This window comes from Pseudonaja textilis, chromosome 2 (genome assembly GCF_049901715.1).
Source record: "Pseudonaja textilis isolate UNSWEBS1 chromosome 2, rPseTex1.2, whole genome shotgun sequence".
NCBI lineage: Eukaryota > Metazoa > Chordata > Lepidosauria > Squamata > Elapidae > Pseudonaja > Pseudonaja textilis.
This window is the reverse complement of record NC_141991.1, coordinates 26,611,698-26,632,224: the sequence shown is the minus strand read 5'-3', so window position 1 is coordinate 26,632,224 and position 20,527 is coordinate 26,611,698. Positions and strand designations below refer to the sequence as shown.

General features: G+C 38.7%; 1 protein-coding gene across 3 annotated transcripts in view; it reads right to left on the bottom strand.

The window, feature by feature from the left end:
- Positions 1-20,527, bottom strand: part of CEP15 (centrosomal protein 15) — a 44,188-nt gene that overhangs the window by 7,968 nt on the left and 15,693 nt on the right. For 2 of the 3 annotated variants that reach the window (XM_026721816.2, XM_026721807.2), the window contains exons 4-5: positions 13,985-14,059; positions 8,891-11,249 (exon numbers count right to left, since the gene is read on the bottom strand). In XM_026721816.2, coding sequence (XP_026577601.1) covers positions 11,121-11,249; positions 13,985-14,059 — 204 coding nt within the window. In that variant the 3' untranslated portion in view covers positions 8,891-11,120. Of the gene's footprint in view, positions 1-8,890; positions 11,250-13,984; positions 14,060-20,527 lie in introns of those variants that run through there. The other variant, XM_087923574.1, reaches the window with a different exon arrangement.

Below are 20,527 nucleotides of genomic sequence, written 5' to 3'. Positions count from 1 at the left end.
ATGAATAGTTGCAGACTGAGCATATCAGAGCCAACTGTGCTCTCTGTTTGTAAACTCTGTTGGGCAATGTATAAAATCTCTCCTATAAACACCAAGCACGTAACTGAAAATTGTAGAAATCATATTGAATCAGATCATCAATCAACCAATAACCACCAACCCCCTTTGTTCTGATGTAAGATTTGAGCTGGCAAAGTGGGGCTACACAAAATGAGACACCAGGCTAGCGTGAGGTACCTCAACCCCCAAAGTGGTCAATGAAGGGGCAGGAGAAGATTGCAAGGAGATCAAGTCAAATCTAAAGAGAATCAACCCTGTTGTTTGGAAGGATAGATACTGAAAATGAAGTTCAAATAATTTGGCCACCAAATGAGAAAAGAGGACTTATTGGAAAAGATCCTGATGTTGGGAAAGATGGAAGGCAAAAAGAGAAGGGAACAGCAGACGATCAGTTCGATAGTAGCATCGAATCAGTGGGTATAGGTTTGGGCAAATTCCAGGAGACAAATGAGGACAAGGGAGCCTGGAGTGCTATGGTCCAATGGATTACTAAGAGTCAGACATGACTTAGCGACTGGACAATAACAATAACCTTGGTGAATGACATTTAATTCAAGTTAAGGGCATTACATTACATCAAAATAAAATAAAATCAGTTCCAATTTCTTCCCTAGAGAACTTAATTTGTCTGGACATTGTCTCCTTACTGGCCTGTACTTATGCACACCACTTTAACCTTCAGTGTGAAAAAGGTTGTGTATCTCTGGTTTATGCTTATTAGGTATAACGGTAGTCCTACTTGCTGTGTAGAATTTCTGCAGAAGGAAAAATTGAAAGTTCTTAATAGCCTTGAAGAGCTTTCTCCAGGCTTCTGACGACAGCTTTGCTTGGGTTCTCCCCCAAAAGGGATTGTCTGAGTTTGCAGGCTTTTTGGAGTCCTTATGGAATAGACAAAACCTACACTGACATGGAGTCTAGAGATGTTCTTCTGTACTTTCTAGTGGGAATCATCAGAAGTGGTGGCACCCATGTGAAAAAAGCTGGTATTTATCACATCTCGTGGCTATACTCTATCGCGGGGTAAACACCATCTACAATCATATGTGATGAAACTGACATAATACAATCATGCTCTGGTGACATCAACCCAACAGGAATTTTTTTCTGCTCTTCCAATTCTCTATCCTTCTATAAGACTGCTGTCTTATAATTGTTGCTTGAGAAACTAATTACACAAAGATGCCTACTGATGCATGCAAAGATGTGAACTTTTGAAGAGGTCTTCATACAGAACTGACCTGGCATCTGTGATGCTGGATGAATGGTATTTGCCAAGTCTGATATCTATTCCTGTACATTTCCAAAATTCACAGGTAATTAGGACCTGTTATAAACATACATTAGTCCAGGATATACTTAGGAGAAGTCCAGAAAAGAATCTAGACATTTGATGGAATCAGAGACTATTTTGAGGTGAGTGTATACACACAAATAAATATTGAAATATTTTCTTAATGAACTTCAATGCAACAGACTTCATATACAGCTAGCCACATTTCCTCTGTGATTTAAGTAATTTGCATGCTAAGTTCATTACACAAATAACATACATGCCATAATTTTAGTCAATTTACTAGTTTTGGGTGATGACTTCAACCTGCTAATAATGTAAATCAACACAAATGATGTAATTGGTGTAATTTTGAGATGAAACCATCATGCTAATTATGTAAATCCCTGTGATGCCTTTTGCAAACAATGTTATTTCCTCTGACACACCATGGAAGTGAAAGAAGGACTTTAAATAAATAGGATAGGAAGAGTGTTAATGCTTCTGAACTTTCATTTTGGAGAAAACTCCTGAGAATATCATGGACCAACAAACAAATGGATTTACAGACAAATCAACCCAGAATTCTCACTTGAAGCAGAAGTGACCAGGCTCAAATTATCCTATTCTGTACAGATTATGAAAAAGGCCTAGCTCTTTGGAGAAAACTTTAGTGGACACAAAGCTGGAAGGAAAGAGAAGATGACAATCAATAATAAAGTTAGTACACTAGCAGTGAATGTGTCATTGGAAGACCTGAAAGATCTGGTTAGAGACAGATTGTCATGGAAAACATCTATACATGCTGTCACTAAAAGCTGACACTGACTTGATGACACTTAATTGGTCAATAATTAATTATTAAAATGAAATTCCAATGAATGTGGAGAGAGAAAGAGTAAATCATTAATTAAAGTTGGTCTGCTGATGGTTTTGCCCACCCACCCACCTGGGCTCTTACCTGATCTTTATTTCCTGATTTTTCAACTTCAGCTGCCGAACGAGGCACAGCTGCAGTTAAAAAAAGCAGGAAAAGAGGGCTGTTTCAAAGGCTGCTTCTCTGCACCCAGCATGCTGATGACGATTTACAGGCGCGTGGCTCACAGCAGGCAGGGAAACTCGTAAATCCTGAACCGGTAGTTAACCCTGTCATATCCCACTCCTGCCCTAGTCCTTCTTTTCATCAAACTAGACATACCCATTTCCAGCATCTGTTCTCTATATGTTTTAGCCTCCAGTCCCCTATTCATCTTTGTTGCTCTTCTCTATGCTATTTCTAGAATCTCAACATCTTTTTTTACATTGTTGTGACCAAAACTGGATGCAGTAAGTAAGATATCATAACCATAAAATGACTGAATGGTAGTTCTGAACAGAAATTCTTTGCTGTCAACAGAGATTCATAACTAATTGCATTGGAACTTTGAGGATAAGCAAGATGTAATGCAAAATGAAGATGATAAGAGAGGACTAGTGTTTTTCTCATCAAGGTACAAGATGAGATATCAGAACAGCCATGGCATTATTTCCATGTGATCTATTGTTGTCCTTCCATGATAATGATGAGGATCGTGCACTGAAGTAAGAAGCCATATCAACGCCATAAAGGATGCAAAATATCTTGAGACATCAGTTAATCTAATCAATCCAGTAGGAAAAACAGTCATGTCTTCCTATCAGTCCAATAAACAAGCATGATTTCATCTTCACATTCTTATAGTAGAAAACTTCCATATAACTACTGAACCACAACTCAGCAGCCACCATTTCATCTCCTATCGTGACCATAACATAATGCATACTATTAAGAGGTCAGGAGTGCTTTTTGCAATGGAAGACTTGGTAATTGAAGAATGCTTACTAGTTCTCTGGAGAATGATCCCAAATTGGCATTTATTTATATCGGTACTGAAAAATAGAACAATTCTTTGGATGTTCTTAATCATTCAATCATTCATTCTATTTTATTTTATTGGTTTCCTACAATTCCCTTAATCAAGCAATGGTGGATTAGATTGGTGATACATTTATGCCTGAAAGTAATATATTTATCAGTTTGGAAGTATGTATTTCTGTTGTGGAAATTGGTCCTTGGATTAATCAGATTGTGAGAAGAGGGTGAGCCTCAGTTCCTTTACCAGTCAATCCTTTCTCATAGAGATAACAAAATCTATGCTGGAGCAATTTTTCTTTTCCCACACATAACAGACTGGGTAGAATGGAATGAAAACATAGGAAGTGGACACAAGGAAGAAGAAAGTAAAAGAAGGGAAGAATTAAAAAACCTCAACAAATCTATCCCCCCCCTCTCTCGCACACACACCCTCATCCATCCATCCATCCGTCCGTCCGTCCATCTCCATTCAGTTGTTTAAATCATTAATAGGTAGATGAGAATTGCTCATAACTAAACTGAATGAACAGTATTATGTTAGGTCCATTAATTTCTACTTTAATGGACCAATTTTCAGATACTCAGGTAAAATATTGTATTAGTTTTTACAGAATAATGGAACAACATGTAATAGAGTTGGAAGAAACCTTGGAAGTTTTCTAGTTCAACCCCCTGCCCAAGCAAGAAGCCCTATAATGTTTTGGATGAATGACCTCTTAAAAATCTCCAGTGATAGAGCACAGACAACTTCTGGAGACAAGCCATTCCATTGCTTAATTGTTGTCACTAATAGAAAATGTATCCTTAATTCTAGGGTGTATCTTTCTTTGATAAGCTTACATCCATTACTTCTTGTCCTGCCCTCAGGTGTTTTGGAGAATTGGTGCTTTGCCACTCAAGATCCATTGCAAATATTAGGCATTTTAGGGGGGATACCATGGTGCAAGAAGACTGTGATAACTAAGAAGTAGCTCTACTTTACAGAACCCTTTTTAGCCCCAGGAGATCCTAACAATCATCTCCTAGTCATAAATGCTCCTGTAAGGACAAATTATTAGAGAAGGTTATGGCAGTCCAACTCCATGCATGTTTGTGAGGATTATACAGCCCAATCCAATCTACCTTTTGGCACAACTTCCTTGTGATCAGCCTGATTGATGAGATTAGAGGAAAAAGATAGAGACCCTGTTAATTTTATTTGACTAATTGATGGCTTCTGTTTCCATCCTTAGCCAAAACTGAACCCAGGGTGAGGAATAGCAATAGCACTTAAGACTGTAAACTGCTTCACAGCCCTCTCTAAGTGGTTTACAGAATCAGCCTATTGCCCCCAACAATCTGGGTCCTCATTTTACCCACCTCGGAAGGATGGGTCAATCTTGAGCCGGTGAGAATTGAACTGCTCAACTGTTGGAAGCCGGCAGTCAGCAGAAGTAGCCTGCAGTACTGCATTCTAACCATTGCACCACCATGGCTCAAAATGGTCGTACGTCATTTTTTTCAGTGCTATTGCAACTTCGAACGGTCACGAAACAAATTATCATGTCGAGGGCTGCTTGTAAGTAATTTGAGTAGAAATCAGAGATGGAGAACTAGCAATTCTAAGAGGCAACTATACAGGAGGAAGAATGCCCAAGACCTTTTGATACAATATTCCTCAAACGCTATTTGATTTGCCAAGATGATTCTTCCTTGCTTCCTTCCCTTTGTTTGTTTCTGGCATTTGCCAAGCAGTTCTGTAGAAATGGAAGCTTTTTTTTTTAACTTATGCAGCAAGCCTCTTCCTTCTGATTCATTCTGTTCACAAACCAAGGATGTCATTACCTTGGATGGTGCCATCGCAGAACACATCCAGACAACAGGCAAAGCGGAGGCTGACTCAGGCATAATAGCCAAATTGCGCCCAAGGAATGCCTCGGCAGCCAGAAAACAGAGCCTGTGAGGGGGGGAAAGGAAGCATCTGGAAACCAGCACACAGTTAGGGCAATGCTTACGCTTCAGACATGTTCTAAATGCCGTTCATAGACGACACAGAACCATGACAGACTTCATTTCAGTTGGGCACCATAGATCTCCCCATTGTTTTTTTTCCCCTATTCTAGTTTTTGTTCCTCAAGGAAGCCTAAAGCCTAGCTGAGCTCTTGTTTCCTTTGGATTATTAAGTGATTAAGAATACACAATGCCTCTTGAAATACTCCGCTTTCTCTCTTATTAACTGGCAAGAGTGTTTCAGGTTAATGTCTGCTAAAACCTGAGGGAAAAGAATTGAACTGTGCAGCTAAGTATGGGTGGAAAGAAAAAAACCAGGCTACTTTTAGAGGGGAAGACACGATCCATGCCCCACAGATAGATATCTGAAAATCAAAATGTCCCAATTAGTTCCCTTCGTGACCTCATGGCATTGTTTTGAATGTTGGCAATCTGTGAAGCAGGCTTAAGTCATCCGTTACTGTTTTGGAATGAAAATAGTATTTCCCCATGACTCTGGCTTAGAATCACAGAACTGCTTCAATGTGTTTTAAATCTAGTACAATTTTCCTCTGTGACCTTGAAGGAAAATCAGGGAACAAGTGATCCCTGAAAGAGGGATTGATGACAGGAGTGATATATTCTATACCTATATAATTTTCCGTTGACTTGAGGATGGGTGGATGGTAGTGCAATTCACCCATTGTCTTTGTTATATACGTGGCCCTCAACCACAACGGAGCCCCAAATTTCTGCTGCTAAACGAAACAGTTAAAATGAGTTTCGGCCCATTTTATGACCTTTCTTGCCACAGTTGTTAAGTGAATCACTGCAGTTATTAAGTTAGTAATACGATTGTTAAGTGAATCTGGTTTCCCCATTGACTTTGATTGACAGAAGGTCACCAGAGGTGATTATGGGATACTGCAATCGTCATAAATAGGAGTTGGTTGCCAAGCATCTGAATTTTGATCATGTGACCATGGGGATGCTACAACAGTCATATGTGCAAAGAATGGTCGTAAATCACTTTTTTCAGCATCATTGTAACTTCAGTCAGTAAATGAATGATTGTAAGCCGAGGATTACCCATACGTTGACTCTTTATAAGTTTACATCATGCTCACATTCAAAATAGCATATATTCAGTAAATACCTGCATTCAGAATGCACAATTCATGGGATTCATCATCCATTTGATTGAGAGGATTCTGTAATGATGGCGATGATATTAGTGGGACAACTATGTCTATTCTTTTACTCCTTGAGAAGAGTGGGCTCTCTGTACTTTCTTTGTTCTGTTTTTCCTTTATAACTAATGGCTGTGAAGGAATGCGCTCAGTATGGAGAACGCTCTTGAACAGAAGTCATACATACCTTTTATTATTACTCATGCAACACACTCCAGGTTGTTTTCATACTGCTAAATAGTTGTTTAGTCAACATGAAGTGCAGAAAAAAATCTGACTGAAGTGAGAAGGAAACAAATTTGTTATTGGCTGGGGGAATTGTGTTCCTAGACTCTGAGGGCTAACTAATCAGAAGAGAATATTATAAGCGAATTGAGTTTATTTTGGTTCTGGAGCTATAGGAAGTAGCTAAATTCATACATGTGCAAAAGTCCAAATGTTTCTGGTTTTGATTCGTAGCTTGCTGAAGCAGGGATGGGCATGCAAATGAACCAAGCTTTGCCTTGGATCTCCTAATGAATGTGCTGAATTTCAGTCATGATACTCCATATTAACTGATTTTTATTATTAAGCAAAGAAAGGAAACAAAAGCTTCCTATCTTTGTAGCCATGAGAGAAGAGAGAGGCATATATATATAAGCCTAAGCCTGTTCTGTGATAAGCCATTTATTGTTATAGTCAAATGCATCTATAAGTTTAGTTAGAGCATTGAAAAGTATATGAAATCAGATTACTTTTCAAAGGTTTAAATGCATATATATTCATGAAATCACACCTAAATCTGCCTTCCCAACATAAGAATTGTGCCTGATTGTAGAATACGGGCAGGTGTGTATAGGATGAGTTTGCAATAAAGGTAAGCTATTTAAGTGCACATATAATAATAGTATAAATAATTATAATTATACCAGTTTTTGTCTTCTTTTTGTTTCTCGTGGCTTCCTATTTTCATTTTATTTTTTTATTTTTATCCATTACTCATACCCAGTTTCCTGTTGTGATTAAAGTGCTGGACTAGTAACCAAGAGGCACATGACCCCCCCCCCCAAGACACTGCAACAATCACAAATAGAGTCAGTTTTCAAGCATCGGAATATAAATCACGTGACCATGGGGAATGCTGCAACGATCGTGTGAAAAATGGTCATGTCACTTTTTTGAGTGCCGTTGAACAGTCACGAAATAAACTGTTGTAAGTCGAAGACTACCAGCAGACTATCATATTTAGCCAAGAACCATAACTGGAATTTGAGCATATGCTGCAAGGAGCTCCCATCAAACAAGTGTCATGGGAAAAGGAATCTGCGTAGCTATGAAATTCTGGCAGCAAAAATTCTAGATGGAAAAGTGCAGGTTTTGTCTGTGGATTCAAAGTTCAATCCTCAGGACCCCCAGGAAGGGAAAATACCTTCCTGAAAGCTTGTAGCACGGCTAAATACTCAGCACTGAAAAAATTGGCAAGATGGACCAATAACCTAGATTCCATAAAGGTAGCATGTTGTGTTCCTATGTGCTGGAGCAAGCTGACATAGGAACATACCTCACTGTCTCCAAGTTCACACGAGCGGGGATGTATGTAACTCTCAAGACATACAGTAGATCAGCTCTTCCTCCTTTCTTTTAATTCAACTGGGTGGCAAAGAACCAAATCTTACAGAAGAAAACATTACCAACTTGTCTTCGTGACAGAACATTGAGTAGGTATAAAATCGCAATGGTCTCTATGCCAGGTTTTGTTTTTTGTTTGTTTTTTAAAATCTTCCCTGCTTCTAAGATAAAAGCTTAATTTGATATTTTTGTAGTTATATAACAGTAATATTTTGTGACATTTTGTATTGTGACACTATAGATGAAATTGTCATCGGACTGACACCCTTTACTGTTTATTACTTAATTAGAACTGTTAACAACACTGCAGAGAAGCGTGCTAATCTGCCATCACATATTATGAAAACAACGTTATTGTTACAAACACCAACACCCACTCAACAGGATAGTTCTAAGATGGCAGTTTCTGTTAAAAAAAGAGAGAGAGAAAGAGAAAGAGAAAAAACCTGATTTGTTTAATGGACACTTTAGCAGTGAAGAAAAAGAAGTTGATAGCAACTTCTAGCAATTATCTTTCGAAATGAAAATATTTGGTGTAGTATCAGTTTAATGGGGATTTTTTTTTTTTGGTTAACACGTTTTAGAATTGAAATTCACATAGTCGGGAAACAATAACCACTGTAAATGTTTAGCCCTTGAAATTTCTGAAGGTTAAACTTGTCCTCCTGGAAGACTTTTGAAGAAAAGTGGCAATAGTCCATCTGCTCCCTCTGCTGGTTATTAACATGTTACTTGCCTGTCTAGACAATTTACTCATACCATACTCAATCTCTTCAGAGGAACTGTATCTGCTTGTTTCTATCTCATGCTTAGCTGCTCATATGCCTCCTTTTGTCTTTCTCAGACAATGAGCTAAAGGAAAATGCCCACTTGATCAAAATACAAGGACCAAACCAAGCATTTTATTTTTATAACATTTTCTTTATTAAACAAATAAACAAACACAAAAACACACAATTCTTACAATAAAAATGTTGAACGTGGTACAGTTTCCCTAACCTCAATCATTATCATTACATCACTAAATCCAATAATAATATTACATAATTTTCATATATACACTTTAAATACACATACAGTATAATCCATTCCTTATTCTCATATTGACTGGAAACAAAGTCATCCATAGTATGATAAAGTATTAAAAACCCCAATAAATGCTTACCTTAGCTCTGAATTAATATACTCTTAATACAATAAAATAGATGTTCAAAGGTATTTATTTCTTGGAAATAGTTTCCAAATCTTCTCAAAGTCTGGTATTTGGCTCCAATTATAGTGACTGGTGATGTATCAGCAATGCTAAAAAGCTCCTATTACTACTAATGATAAAAGCATAGGGATGTACTGATTATGTGCCATCAAGTCATTTGCAACTTTTAGCAGCAACACAAGATTTTCTCCATGATGATCTGTTCTTCACCTGGTCTTTCAGGTGTTCCAACAGTGTAGTCACCACCACTGTAACTGAATCCATCCATTATGCTCCTGGTTGTTGTCGTTGTCTTCTCTTCTCTTCCTCCATTCCTAGCATGAGAGCCTTCTCCAAAGAGACAGATCATTGCACAATAGGTCCAAATTAAAATACTATGAACCTGGTAATGTGTGCCTCAAGTGAGAACTCTAAATTGCTTTGTTTGCTGATCCATTGGTTTCTTTTCTTGACTGTCTATGGTATTCTCTGGAGTCTTCTTCAACACCAAAGTTTCAAAGTGTCAATGCGCTGCTTAATTACGCAGTTCTGTTATTGGTAGCATTTACTGGTAAAGATTAAGCTTCTAGCCCTAAATAAAAGGGAATTCTATCTTTCCCTTAAATTTTGGCTCTAAGGAGCTCCATGCTTCCAATCTACCAGGAATCATTTTTAAGGTGCTCACCTGACAACTGTCCCTAACATCACAGTACGGAAAGAATAAATAGATAATAGCTTGTTAAGTATATTCCCTTGCCTGTCAACTATAGAAAAGTGTATAAAATGAAGGGCTTGTGTGAACAATTTCAAGATACATTTGCTCTAAATATTTATTTTGACAAAATAACTCCACAATCTGATATGAGAGCCTGTTGTTGTATGATTAATAATTAATTCCAAACCCAAAGTTGGGTAATTCTAACAAGCCTATAAAATCAAACTGTAAGCTGGATTCAACCTGAAATATTCTAAGAAAGCACTCTAATCTTTAGCCATTTGTATTTCCATTCAAATCCAACACAGAATAATCTAGAGCAGGGATGTTAAACTTAAGGCCCACAGGCTGAATTTGGCTCAATCAATTTGGCTAGATCCCTGTTTGACTCCTCCCCCTGGCTCTGCCAGTCTCTCTCTAACATTGGATTTTCTGTCCAGGAGATGTCAGAAAACATATTTTTATGAGGTTAAGTTGAGCACTCAAGATGTGTTGTGATTCAAGTTGGCAGTCGAGTCAGATGAGTCAGAGGAGATGGAGGGGGTGCTTTGGTCTCCATCGGGCCTTGCAGAAGGCTCTGAGGAGCAGGAGGTCTCGGAGCCAGATGCAGAGCAGGGCCCATCTACTCACACTCAGGTGGAGAGACAGGCACCCCCGACACGAGTGACGTCGAGCTGGCTATGCCCACCCTGGCCACCCACTCCCGCCCCCCCCCGAGGTCAAACACAATCCTCATGCGGCCTCAATGAAATTGAGTTTGACACCCTTGACTTAGAGGATGTGCAAATTCAATGGGCCTTATTTGAGTCTTCATCACCTGATTTTCTACTGAGTCCTTAAGTCTGTGCTCCATATCAATGATCTATACATGTCATTAAGAAAATCCTTTTATGGGACAATAAGCCGAATTACTACTTTCTACACTTTTATTGGGGAAAAAGGCACCTCTCCATAGCAAAAGTGAAGGACAAGTAACAGATCACATTATTTCTTATCTTAACTGAGTAACTAAACAGTGTACATCCTGCATCGTGTTGTTCATATTTGAGATCAAAGTCACTTCCATGTAGCTAACAGGCCTTTGGGGAAGAACTCTTCAATGCAGGTTTAGAATTGATTATCTTATCCAACTAATATTTAAAAGAATTATTTAACAATCCACCAATCTGAAGCTTGAATAAATTCCCCCGTGGTCATGGTTCCCTTTTTGTTTCCTGTTTATTTTAGTGCTGATCATAGGTGCTGTATTGTTGATGTGATTTTTTTTTTAAACCAATTGGGGCTTGTGTTCTTCCTAAAAAAAATGGCTCCCACTTAGGGATGGATTCTTCCACTTTGGCCCAGTAAAGAGTCTAGGGAAACAAAATATAACATGATATGCAATTTAACTGCTTTACAGTATAACCTATTATTTACCAGCACAACAGCAAAAGGATATGAACATATGAAACATTTTTACAGCTTGCTTTGTATTTGAAGCAATTCAGAAAAGGCCAAACTACTTAGTTGCTAAATCTTAAATCCCTCAATTATACAGTATAATGGAGATTGAAGGATCTCACTACCTAGAGTAAATATGCTATAATTGGATGTGCCCTCTTGTGGTGAATAAAGTATTAGACAGGTAATCCTTCAATTTCATAATTGTTTCTTTCAGGCAGATAGCAGTTTTTTTCTGAACCAGAATGTTATTTCCAAACATTTTTATTAAAAAAAAATCTTGTCCAAAACATTATTCAGAGGCTAAAAATGGTTTGTCATTTACATAAGCACAGTCATGAATTTTATTGGTTTAAAGAATGTTTATGTTCTTTAAATCTACAATGTCAAGGGAATAGTACAAACCCGTTTAAGGTTCTGTGAGGTTTGCTGCATGAAAAACTGTGATAATCTGGGATCCACTTTTAAAATGTAGATCTTGACATTGAAGAATAGGTCCTCTTGTCCACTAAATACAGACTTGCTCTAATATCACTAGAATTGAGTTATTATTACCTTTTTTCCTCACTTTTTTTTCTTTCAGTTTCAGAGGGCAATAAAATAATCTCAGTTAAATATAAATCTCAAAACCAGAGCATTGGTGCTGGTGAAAGAGATCTTGCTTTATTCAGATTTCTGCTTAAAAATTATTTATGAAGGTTACCCAAACAAATATTCATTTGCTGCTCAACAAACAATAGCCTAATGTTTTAAACTAATAAATATTTCTTCCTTGAAGAATTACCTAAACCATCAGTCTCATCCTTCCTCTCTCAATAACTCATTTTTTTTAAAAAAAACAAAACAGTTTTTCTGCATTCCCATTTCTAAACTGTCTTCACTTGTCAATCATTCTTATTCCATTTTCTTCCTGTCCGTCATTGTTGCTCTCATATTTCTTGTGCAAAACGCATCAAATTTTTGCAGTTGTGAAAATGCTGATTCATCCTCAAATATATTGCCTTTAGCTTTTGAAGTATTTAGAGCTAGACGGGGTGGGGATGATGTCCCTCTTCTCTCTATAGTTCTGAATTTCAGAGGAAGCATGGAACTAATCTCTTTTTATTTATTTTTTATTTGATAGATTTTTAAAATCTCACCTATAACACAAGGCAGAAAACATATCTAATACTCCTTCTATTTTTCCCACAAATAGTAACAGTAACCCCAGGTGGGGCTCAGAGAGAGTTGACTGGCGCGGAGTCACCAAGCTGGCTTATATGCCCCAAATGGGTCAGAATTCACATTTTCCTGGTTTCTAGGCCAGCACTTTAGACTAAACTGTCTATGCTTATATTTTACATGCTAAGATATTTCTGAAGCACAATATGGTATATGATTGAATTTTAGCACTGTTTCTAAACGTGGAAATGTGGGAGAGAGCAAATAATTGTACCATTGACGTGATGTTTTGGGGGGTCCATTTTGGGGACCTTCAAAATGTAACACAGTGCAACTGAGAGGCCAAAGCTGAAACAAATAGTATAGCCATTTTTCTACAGTACTGGTAGTCCTTGAGTTACGACCAGAACTGAGCCCAAAATTTATATTGCTAAGTGAAACATTTGCTAAGCGAGTTTGCCCCATTTTGCAACTTTTCTTGCCCCAGATGTTAAGGGAGTCATTGCATTTGTTAAGTTAGTAACATGGTTGCTAAGTGAATCTGGCTTCCCCATTGACTTTGCTCATCAGAAGGTCGCAAAGGCTGATCACATGACCCTGGGACACTGCAACCGTCATAAATATGAAGCAGTGGCCAAGTGCCTGCATTTTGACCATGTGACCATGGGGATGCTGCAATGGTCGTAAGTGTGAAAAAAGGTCCTAAGTCACTTCTTTCAGTGCCGTTGTAACTTTGAACGGTCACTACATGAACTGCTGTAAGTCAAAGACTTCCTGTACAAGGGTTTTTTTTAAAAAAAGAATGGCTTTTATTTATCCTGATGAAAAAAGTCCTAATGCAGCTAGTCTTTCCCTTACAACTATTCATTTAATGGCCATTTGAATGTACAGTGGCCCAGAAAAAAGTGACTTATAACTGGTCCTCACACTTATGACTATCACAGCATCCCCATGGTCAGGTGGTCAAAACTGAGGAACCTGGCATGTTGTTATGACTGCAGTGTCCGGGGTCAAAGGATCACCATTGGTGATCTTCCCAGCCAGTTTCCAACAAGCAAAGTTGATGGGGGGGATACTGGATTCTATCGATGACCCCATGATTCACTTAGCAGCTGCAGTGATCTGCTTAACGACCATGGCAAAAAGGCTGTAAAAATCAAGTGCAATTCTCTTAGCAATCACATTGCTTAGCAACAGCAATGTGGTCATATGACGAGGACTATCCGTATATAAAATGAGAGGCTGGAAAAATCTTGGAAAGCTTTCCGTTCTCACAATGAACATTAAGCTGAAGTGACAGGATCTGATACTGAACTGAAATTAGGAGATGGCCTTTCTTTTGATAAAAGGGGGCTTGAAAGAGTACTGAAGACATAATAATCATTGGCTTTTTTTTTAAAAAAAAAGACTAATTTCATTTAGCAGCAAGATGAAGAAAAGAACTGAAATATCAGCATTAAAGACAATATAATTGTTTTGGACTTACTTCAAGGTTAACAATTTCAGGGTGGAGAAGTAAGTGCTCTCTGAATTGTAGATTTTTCGCTGCCGCTTCAATATCCTGCAACATACAGAGAATCTTTTGAAAAGACGGACGCTTGCAGAAATGACATCCACAATTCATTTTCCTTTTTAGTAGCTATGAAAATAGAAGTAATATTCTAAACCATACACGTTGCAGCTAATATTCACACCCGGAAATATAGGTAAAAAGTGACAGATTTATGTCCTAAGTTGCTTACGATTTAAAGAGAGAAAGAAAAGGGGGAAATCCACCCCCCTGTTCATCAGTATGGCATTTATTAGGTCAGTTTCACAGATTTCCAATAGGTTTCTAAGCTTTTTAAACCCCCATGTGATTTAAGACTAGTATATTTATTAAATATATTAATTTATGAAATACAATGGATGAAACTAAAGCTTCAGCTAAACTGCCCACTAGGTTCTCAAGGGAAACCCTAATGCTGGCTGAGGAATTCTGGGAGTTGAAGTCCACAAGTCTTAAAGTTGATAAGGTTGGAGAACTCTGCCCTAATAGACACAATCTTTAGCAGGAGGGTTGTGCTAGTGAGCTGAAAGGCAATTAGAAAGATGCTGGCTAGTGAATTCTGGGAGATAGAATAGAATAGAGATGTTAGGGACCTTGGAGGTCTTCTAGTCCAGCCCCCTGATGAAGAAGAAGTCCGACGGTAATGTCTTCTAAAACCAAATCACATCACAACTATATCAAGGCATAAACTAGAGTTAAACTGCAACCTCTGGCATATGCCAGGCCTTCAGTGATTTGGAACAGGTTAATGTCTGCTATGGAGGCTATAAACTCTTGATCCCAACGGCACGAAGATGACAAATTAAAGTTCTCCAAGGGTCTCAGGGTCTCTACAGCCATACTGAAAATGAAATGCAAAAGCTCCGACAAGGATGAAGCTGTGCAACATCAATGATAGCACACTAATAAAAAGCTCAACTGTTCCTTAAATGAATTAATAAATACAAATTTCAGCTATCCCAATTTGGTCAGTTAGGAAAGAAAGACTCTCGAGTCCATTGTCAGAGAAAGTATACATTACTAAAGCCACGTGGTTCCAGTGAAGCAAAGCCAGATCTAAAGTTTCGAGCCCTAAACTTCTGGTTAACTTTTCCCTCTTCCCACTTTTTTTTTTTTTTTGGGGGGACAGTCCCTTGCTTGGTGGGCAAATTGGTGGCCCATTCTATGGTATAACCTTGGAGCTGCTGGCACCCTAGATGGTACAAAGTTTAGTTTTGATTCCCTTTATGCTAGCCCGCTCCTTCTTATCCCACCCAGCCGCTCCCCACCCCCCCAAATTTTATAGCAGGATGGCAGTCCTGACAATAATAAAGAAAAAAAAAACTATTCCAGGGTGCCTAATCTGTTGGAGTCAGCAGACCCACAGGAAAGATTAAAAGCACATTACGTATTTTCTCACAAAACATTTCTTATTTTGCCCATTACTCCCCACAAACCACCTGTAAGAAAGTAAACATTTAGTTTGAACACAGGTCACAACATATGACACAAAGCACTTGGGTTGCCAAGGAATTTCTCTCTCACACACACACACAAAACGAAGCACAGGGCTGCAGTCCCCTTTCATTTTTACTTTCCAAAAATATTGCCGAGATATATGTAGCAAGAAAAGAATTTTTGGAAATAACTATTAGGCTTAAGACTGGTCCTCTTAATTATTTCTTGAATTTACATGACACTAACCCCAAAAGATGCACAACAGCTTACAACAAAATTAAAACGCCCACACTTAAAAAAAAAAGAATCTTTTTAAAAAAATGGTTTTCCTATCTAATAATTCCTGTTTCAAGCTGGGTTCGCAGGCACCTTTACAATCTGAAACTAATTCCACTGAGAAGTTGCCTGAAAAAGCACTTGCAATGTTTGTTGTCAAATTCTTTTCATCTTGTATCCTGTGTTTATGCTTTTGTTAAGAATGTATTTTGTCTGGAATTCTTCTACAGGATAATTAAGTAATGAAGCCTCCGCAACTGAGGGAGCATATAAACCAATTAAATAAACAAACCGCCTCAGAAGAGTGAAGTATAAATGCTAAGAAATAAAATATCTACAGGAAATAAAAGAGCAAATTCAGCTATAATTATGTAATTTTGAACTCCCTGCAGTTTAATGCAGCTTCAGAAACACATCATTAAATATACGTGGGAATTTTTTGCTCTAATTCAAAAGTGGATTTGCTCATCCAAAAAAGTTAAAACAATTTTTTAAAAAATAGATTAAGAACTATTTTAAACTTCTATCATAATTTTCATGAAATCTCTTACTTGTGGGAAATCAAAATTTAGCAGTGTAGTCAAACAGGGTTCTGGTGGTAGGAAAAAGAGACTTTGGAGGTATCATACAGCTGATCTAAACTTCAAATGTAATAATGTAAAATTTATTTTACATTTTTTTTACACACACACAAAAAAGCAAAAAATGTAAAATCTCTGAAACATGTAGTAATTACATGTTTCAGAGTTCAGACCTATTCTGTCAATAAGAGAACTAGTACAGTTGGAAAAGTGCACGAATCAGAAGAAAAAAAATTATGATTAATTATAAATGGTAAGTTTATTGAATTTGACTATGCTGGTCTAATGATTGGGTGCTTAACGATGGGGTGTCACCAGGAGAATGTCACAATAATTCACAGAAGAAAATTCTCAAAGGGATGTCCTGTAATTTCCAAACCATGGTGGTGCCACAGAATACAGATATTGTCATGGTCCTGGTGGAGACTGACTCTGAGGAAGAGGAGGAACAGCCAACATGGAGTAGAACTATGGCTCCAGATGTGGTGGTGGAGGCTGGGGAAAGGCAGAGGCCAGCTGAGCAGTCAGAGGAGGACCCAGGCCCATCCCCTATCCATCCTAGGGCACACAGGGAAGAGAGGATCAGGGTAAAACGTGGTCTACTCGGGAGGAGAGGGCCATGATCCTCTTCATGGGTTGCAGCTGTGAGATCTGCATAAAAGGTTAGACCTGCATGCTAACAGACACTGGAGACAAATTAGTGTTTTATTCCTAAAGAAGCTTTATCTTGGTTGGCATTCTTCCAGTGGACTGTACCTGGTTATCTTCCTGAAGTTAGCAATTATCTATCCTGGTCTGTCATGGAACTTTATTCAGTGCGGTTTGTTTTTGATTTTTGCTTTGTTATCGGCTCTTTGAATTTGAACTGTGTTTCTTTCCTTTGAAATGTTATTTTGAAAATAGTTTACTCCTCCACCGTGAACAATTAAACAGTGAAGCCAAATTGAAGGCATTAAAGGACTTTTAGTTATGTTTTAGGTTTTGTTATATTTCTGATATAATCTGGGTCATCACAGATATCGATAGATTTTAAAACTGCAAAGCTGGAATTAGTATAACAAATAGAGCAACTGTTTGGAATACAGTGTCAAACTCAAGGCCTGCGGCCTGCATTCGGCCCACAGGGTGCTTAGACTTGGCCTGCAGGGCTTCCCTGAAAACAGTGATGGACTGGCCTACGATGCCTCTGTCAGTGAAAATGGAACTCAGGAGAGCCTCACATGGCCCACCTGGTCTGTTTTCTATTGCAGAGGGCTGCAGAAGGTCATTGCATCCGAAAACAGCCTCAATGAGTGACGTGGAGCTGGCCACGCCTCCTGGCTACACCCCCCACCCCCAAGGTCAAACAGAACCCTGATGTGGTCCTCAATGAAATCGAGTTTGACATCCCTGAGTTAGAAAGAAAAGGTAGCCTTATGTAAAGACTGAGGAATGTGGAGCAAATTTACTGCAGGTGGAAATGAAAAAAAAAAATCACCATCCCAGAGATTTTCAATGTGTGTGTGAGGGACAGGAGGGGAAGAAATACAAACTAATATCCTCCTTCCCAAATACAGATAGTCCTCGACTTATCACACCACTAGGGCCAGAATTTCCATTGCAAAGCAAGTCAGTTGTTAAGTGAGTCATGGCCAATTTTATGACCTTTTTGCCAGGGCTGTTAAACAAATTGCTGCAATTGTTAAGTGAATCATATGTTCATTAAGGGAATCCAGCTTCCTCCATTGACTTGGCTTGTTGAAAGCTGGTTGGGAAGGATGCAAATAGTGATCACATGACCACCTGGTGCAGCAACCGTTGTAATTATATTTCCATTGCCTTTCTGAGCAAGTAATTATAGGAATGGTGTAATACATGATGTGCAAGGACAGGTCATACATTACTTTTTTTCAATGCTGTTGTAACTTTGAATGCTAAATGAACAGTTGTAAGTCAAGGACTACCAGTAATACAATCCAACTCACATTGAACTTAAGGTATCTCTTACAGGTGATACATAGCTAAATGTCTATGGAGATTCTCAGTCATCCAGGTCATGGTTGCCCCAAAGGTGCTTTTTCCAAGAGGCAATTGGGCTTTCTTGTTTTTCTCTGAAGACATTTCGCTTCTCATCCAAGAAGCTTCTTCAGCTTTTTCAGGCTTTCTCATCCAGTTCCAGTTCCCCCTTGAGAAAAGGACCTTTGAGAGATGATTTGCAAAGATATGTATTAAGTTCCAGCATTACTATGTCAGTGATGTAGTTAAGGGTTAAACTCTAGAACAGGAGTGTGAAACTCAATTTCATTGAGGGCCACATCAGGGCTGTGGTTGACCTTAGTGGACCAGGTGGGCAGCCAGCTTGATACCACTCACTGGACGTGGTTGACTGGGTGGGCATGGTCAGCTTGATACCACTCCCCAAACTGCTGGCATGTTTCCTCTTCATACTGGGTAGACTGGGCCAAAGCCACACGGGCTGGCTTCTTATATTTTCCAGGACGGCCCCATGGGTCAGATCCTGTTTGACACCCGTGCTCTAGAAAAATGTTTCTCAACCTCGGCAACTTTAAGAAACCTAGATTTCAAACCCTCAGAATTCCCCAATCAGTAGGCTGGCTAGGGAATTCTGGGAAATGAATTCCAGCCATCTTAAAGTTGCCTAGGTTGAGAAACACTGCTCTAGAAGCTAATTTTGTAATCCCAAGCCAAAAGCTGCAATCTTTCTGTAGCTACATGGTGGCTAGAAGGCAGCTCTGCCTGTGAGTGTTTCATATGATCTCTTATTAATATTATGTAAATACCTATTCTGGGGAACAATTGCAATGTTACATCAAATATGCCCCCTTGGAAAGGTTGTGTTTACGTCATGATATATAGGTAATGGGCCTGATTTGCATCACTGCAATAATCTAAATCTGGGATGATTATACACTTGAACACAGAGGGGAATAAGAGTAGCCTTCAATATGGAAAACAAGTTCCATTGTCAAATAAATCTTAAGGGAACTTGTAGAGGAGAGAGTTGTTTTAACACCTCAAGGTTATCATACAGTAGATTTCTCTTCTGCAATGTAAGGCAGGACTAGATTTAATAGCTAAATCACAGGAAGTCTAGATTTCAGCTGAATACAAGTAGTCCTTGCCTTACTCATTTGATGACCGTTCAAAGTTATACCACCACTGAATAGTGGTTTATGAGCATTTTTCAGTTCCAATCTTTGCATCCTCCCCATGGTCATGTGATCAACATTCAGATGCTTGGCAACTGGTTCATATTTATGATGGTTGCTGTGTCCCGGGTCCTGTGATCCCCTTTTACGACCTTCTCACAAGCAAAGTCAATGGGGAAGCCAGATTCACTTAACAACCGGGTTGCTAACTTAACAACTGAAGTTATTCACTTAACAACTGTGGCAAGAAAGGTTGTAAAATGGGGCAAAATTCACTTAACATATACTTTACTAGCAACAGAAATTTGGGGCTCAATTGTGGTTGTAAGCCGAGGACTACCTGTATTAGGGGACACATCCTAACAGGAGGGCTTATTCAGTCAGTAATGGAACCAATTGCTGTACTCAGGAAGTGGGGGGGAAATGGAGGAGTCTCTTTTGCTGGGGGAACTGGACAACACTGGGAATGATAAAGTCGCTTCAAATTTTTTGCCACAAGCGAAGGGACTGCATTATGTAGCCAACAAAATTCCATCATCTCAAGGAGTCTACGATGCCTAATTAATAGGGTGTCTTTACTTTCCAGAAAATACCTGAATCTACAAAGGTACCCAAAGGTGAGGACCCCTCATTGACTTAATAAGGCAAAATCTTCACAAAGAAAATGTTAGGGATAAGATTTAACCCAGTAGAGGAATTTAAATAAACCAATTGTATTCTGATAAATCCCTTTCCTTGTTCGTACAGAGGTACACAGTACTTTCTTCTGGAAATGTGAACCACAGGCTTTGAATTTGGGATAAGCGACAGTGAAGCTGATTCACAGCTTGGAGTGAAAGCATTCGCTGTGCATACGTGATGAAGCCGATATTCGCCCTTGAAGCCAGCCACCAAAGTAGCAAAGCTACAAGAGAGGCAGCAATCTTGAAGCTCTTCCCTGCTCAAGACAAAGATGACTTGCTAATAATGCATTCATAACATGTGCACAAAGATGAAGAAACGCAGCAAGCTGTTCACCAGACATTCAAAACTTCCAC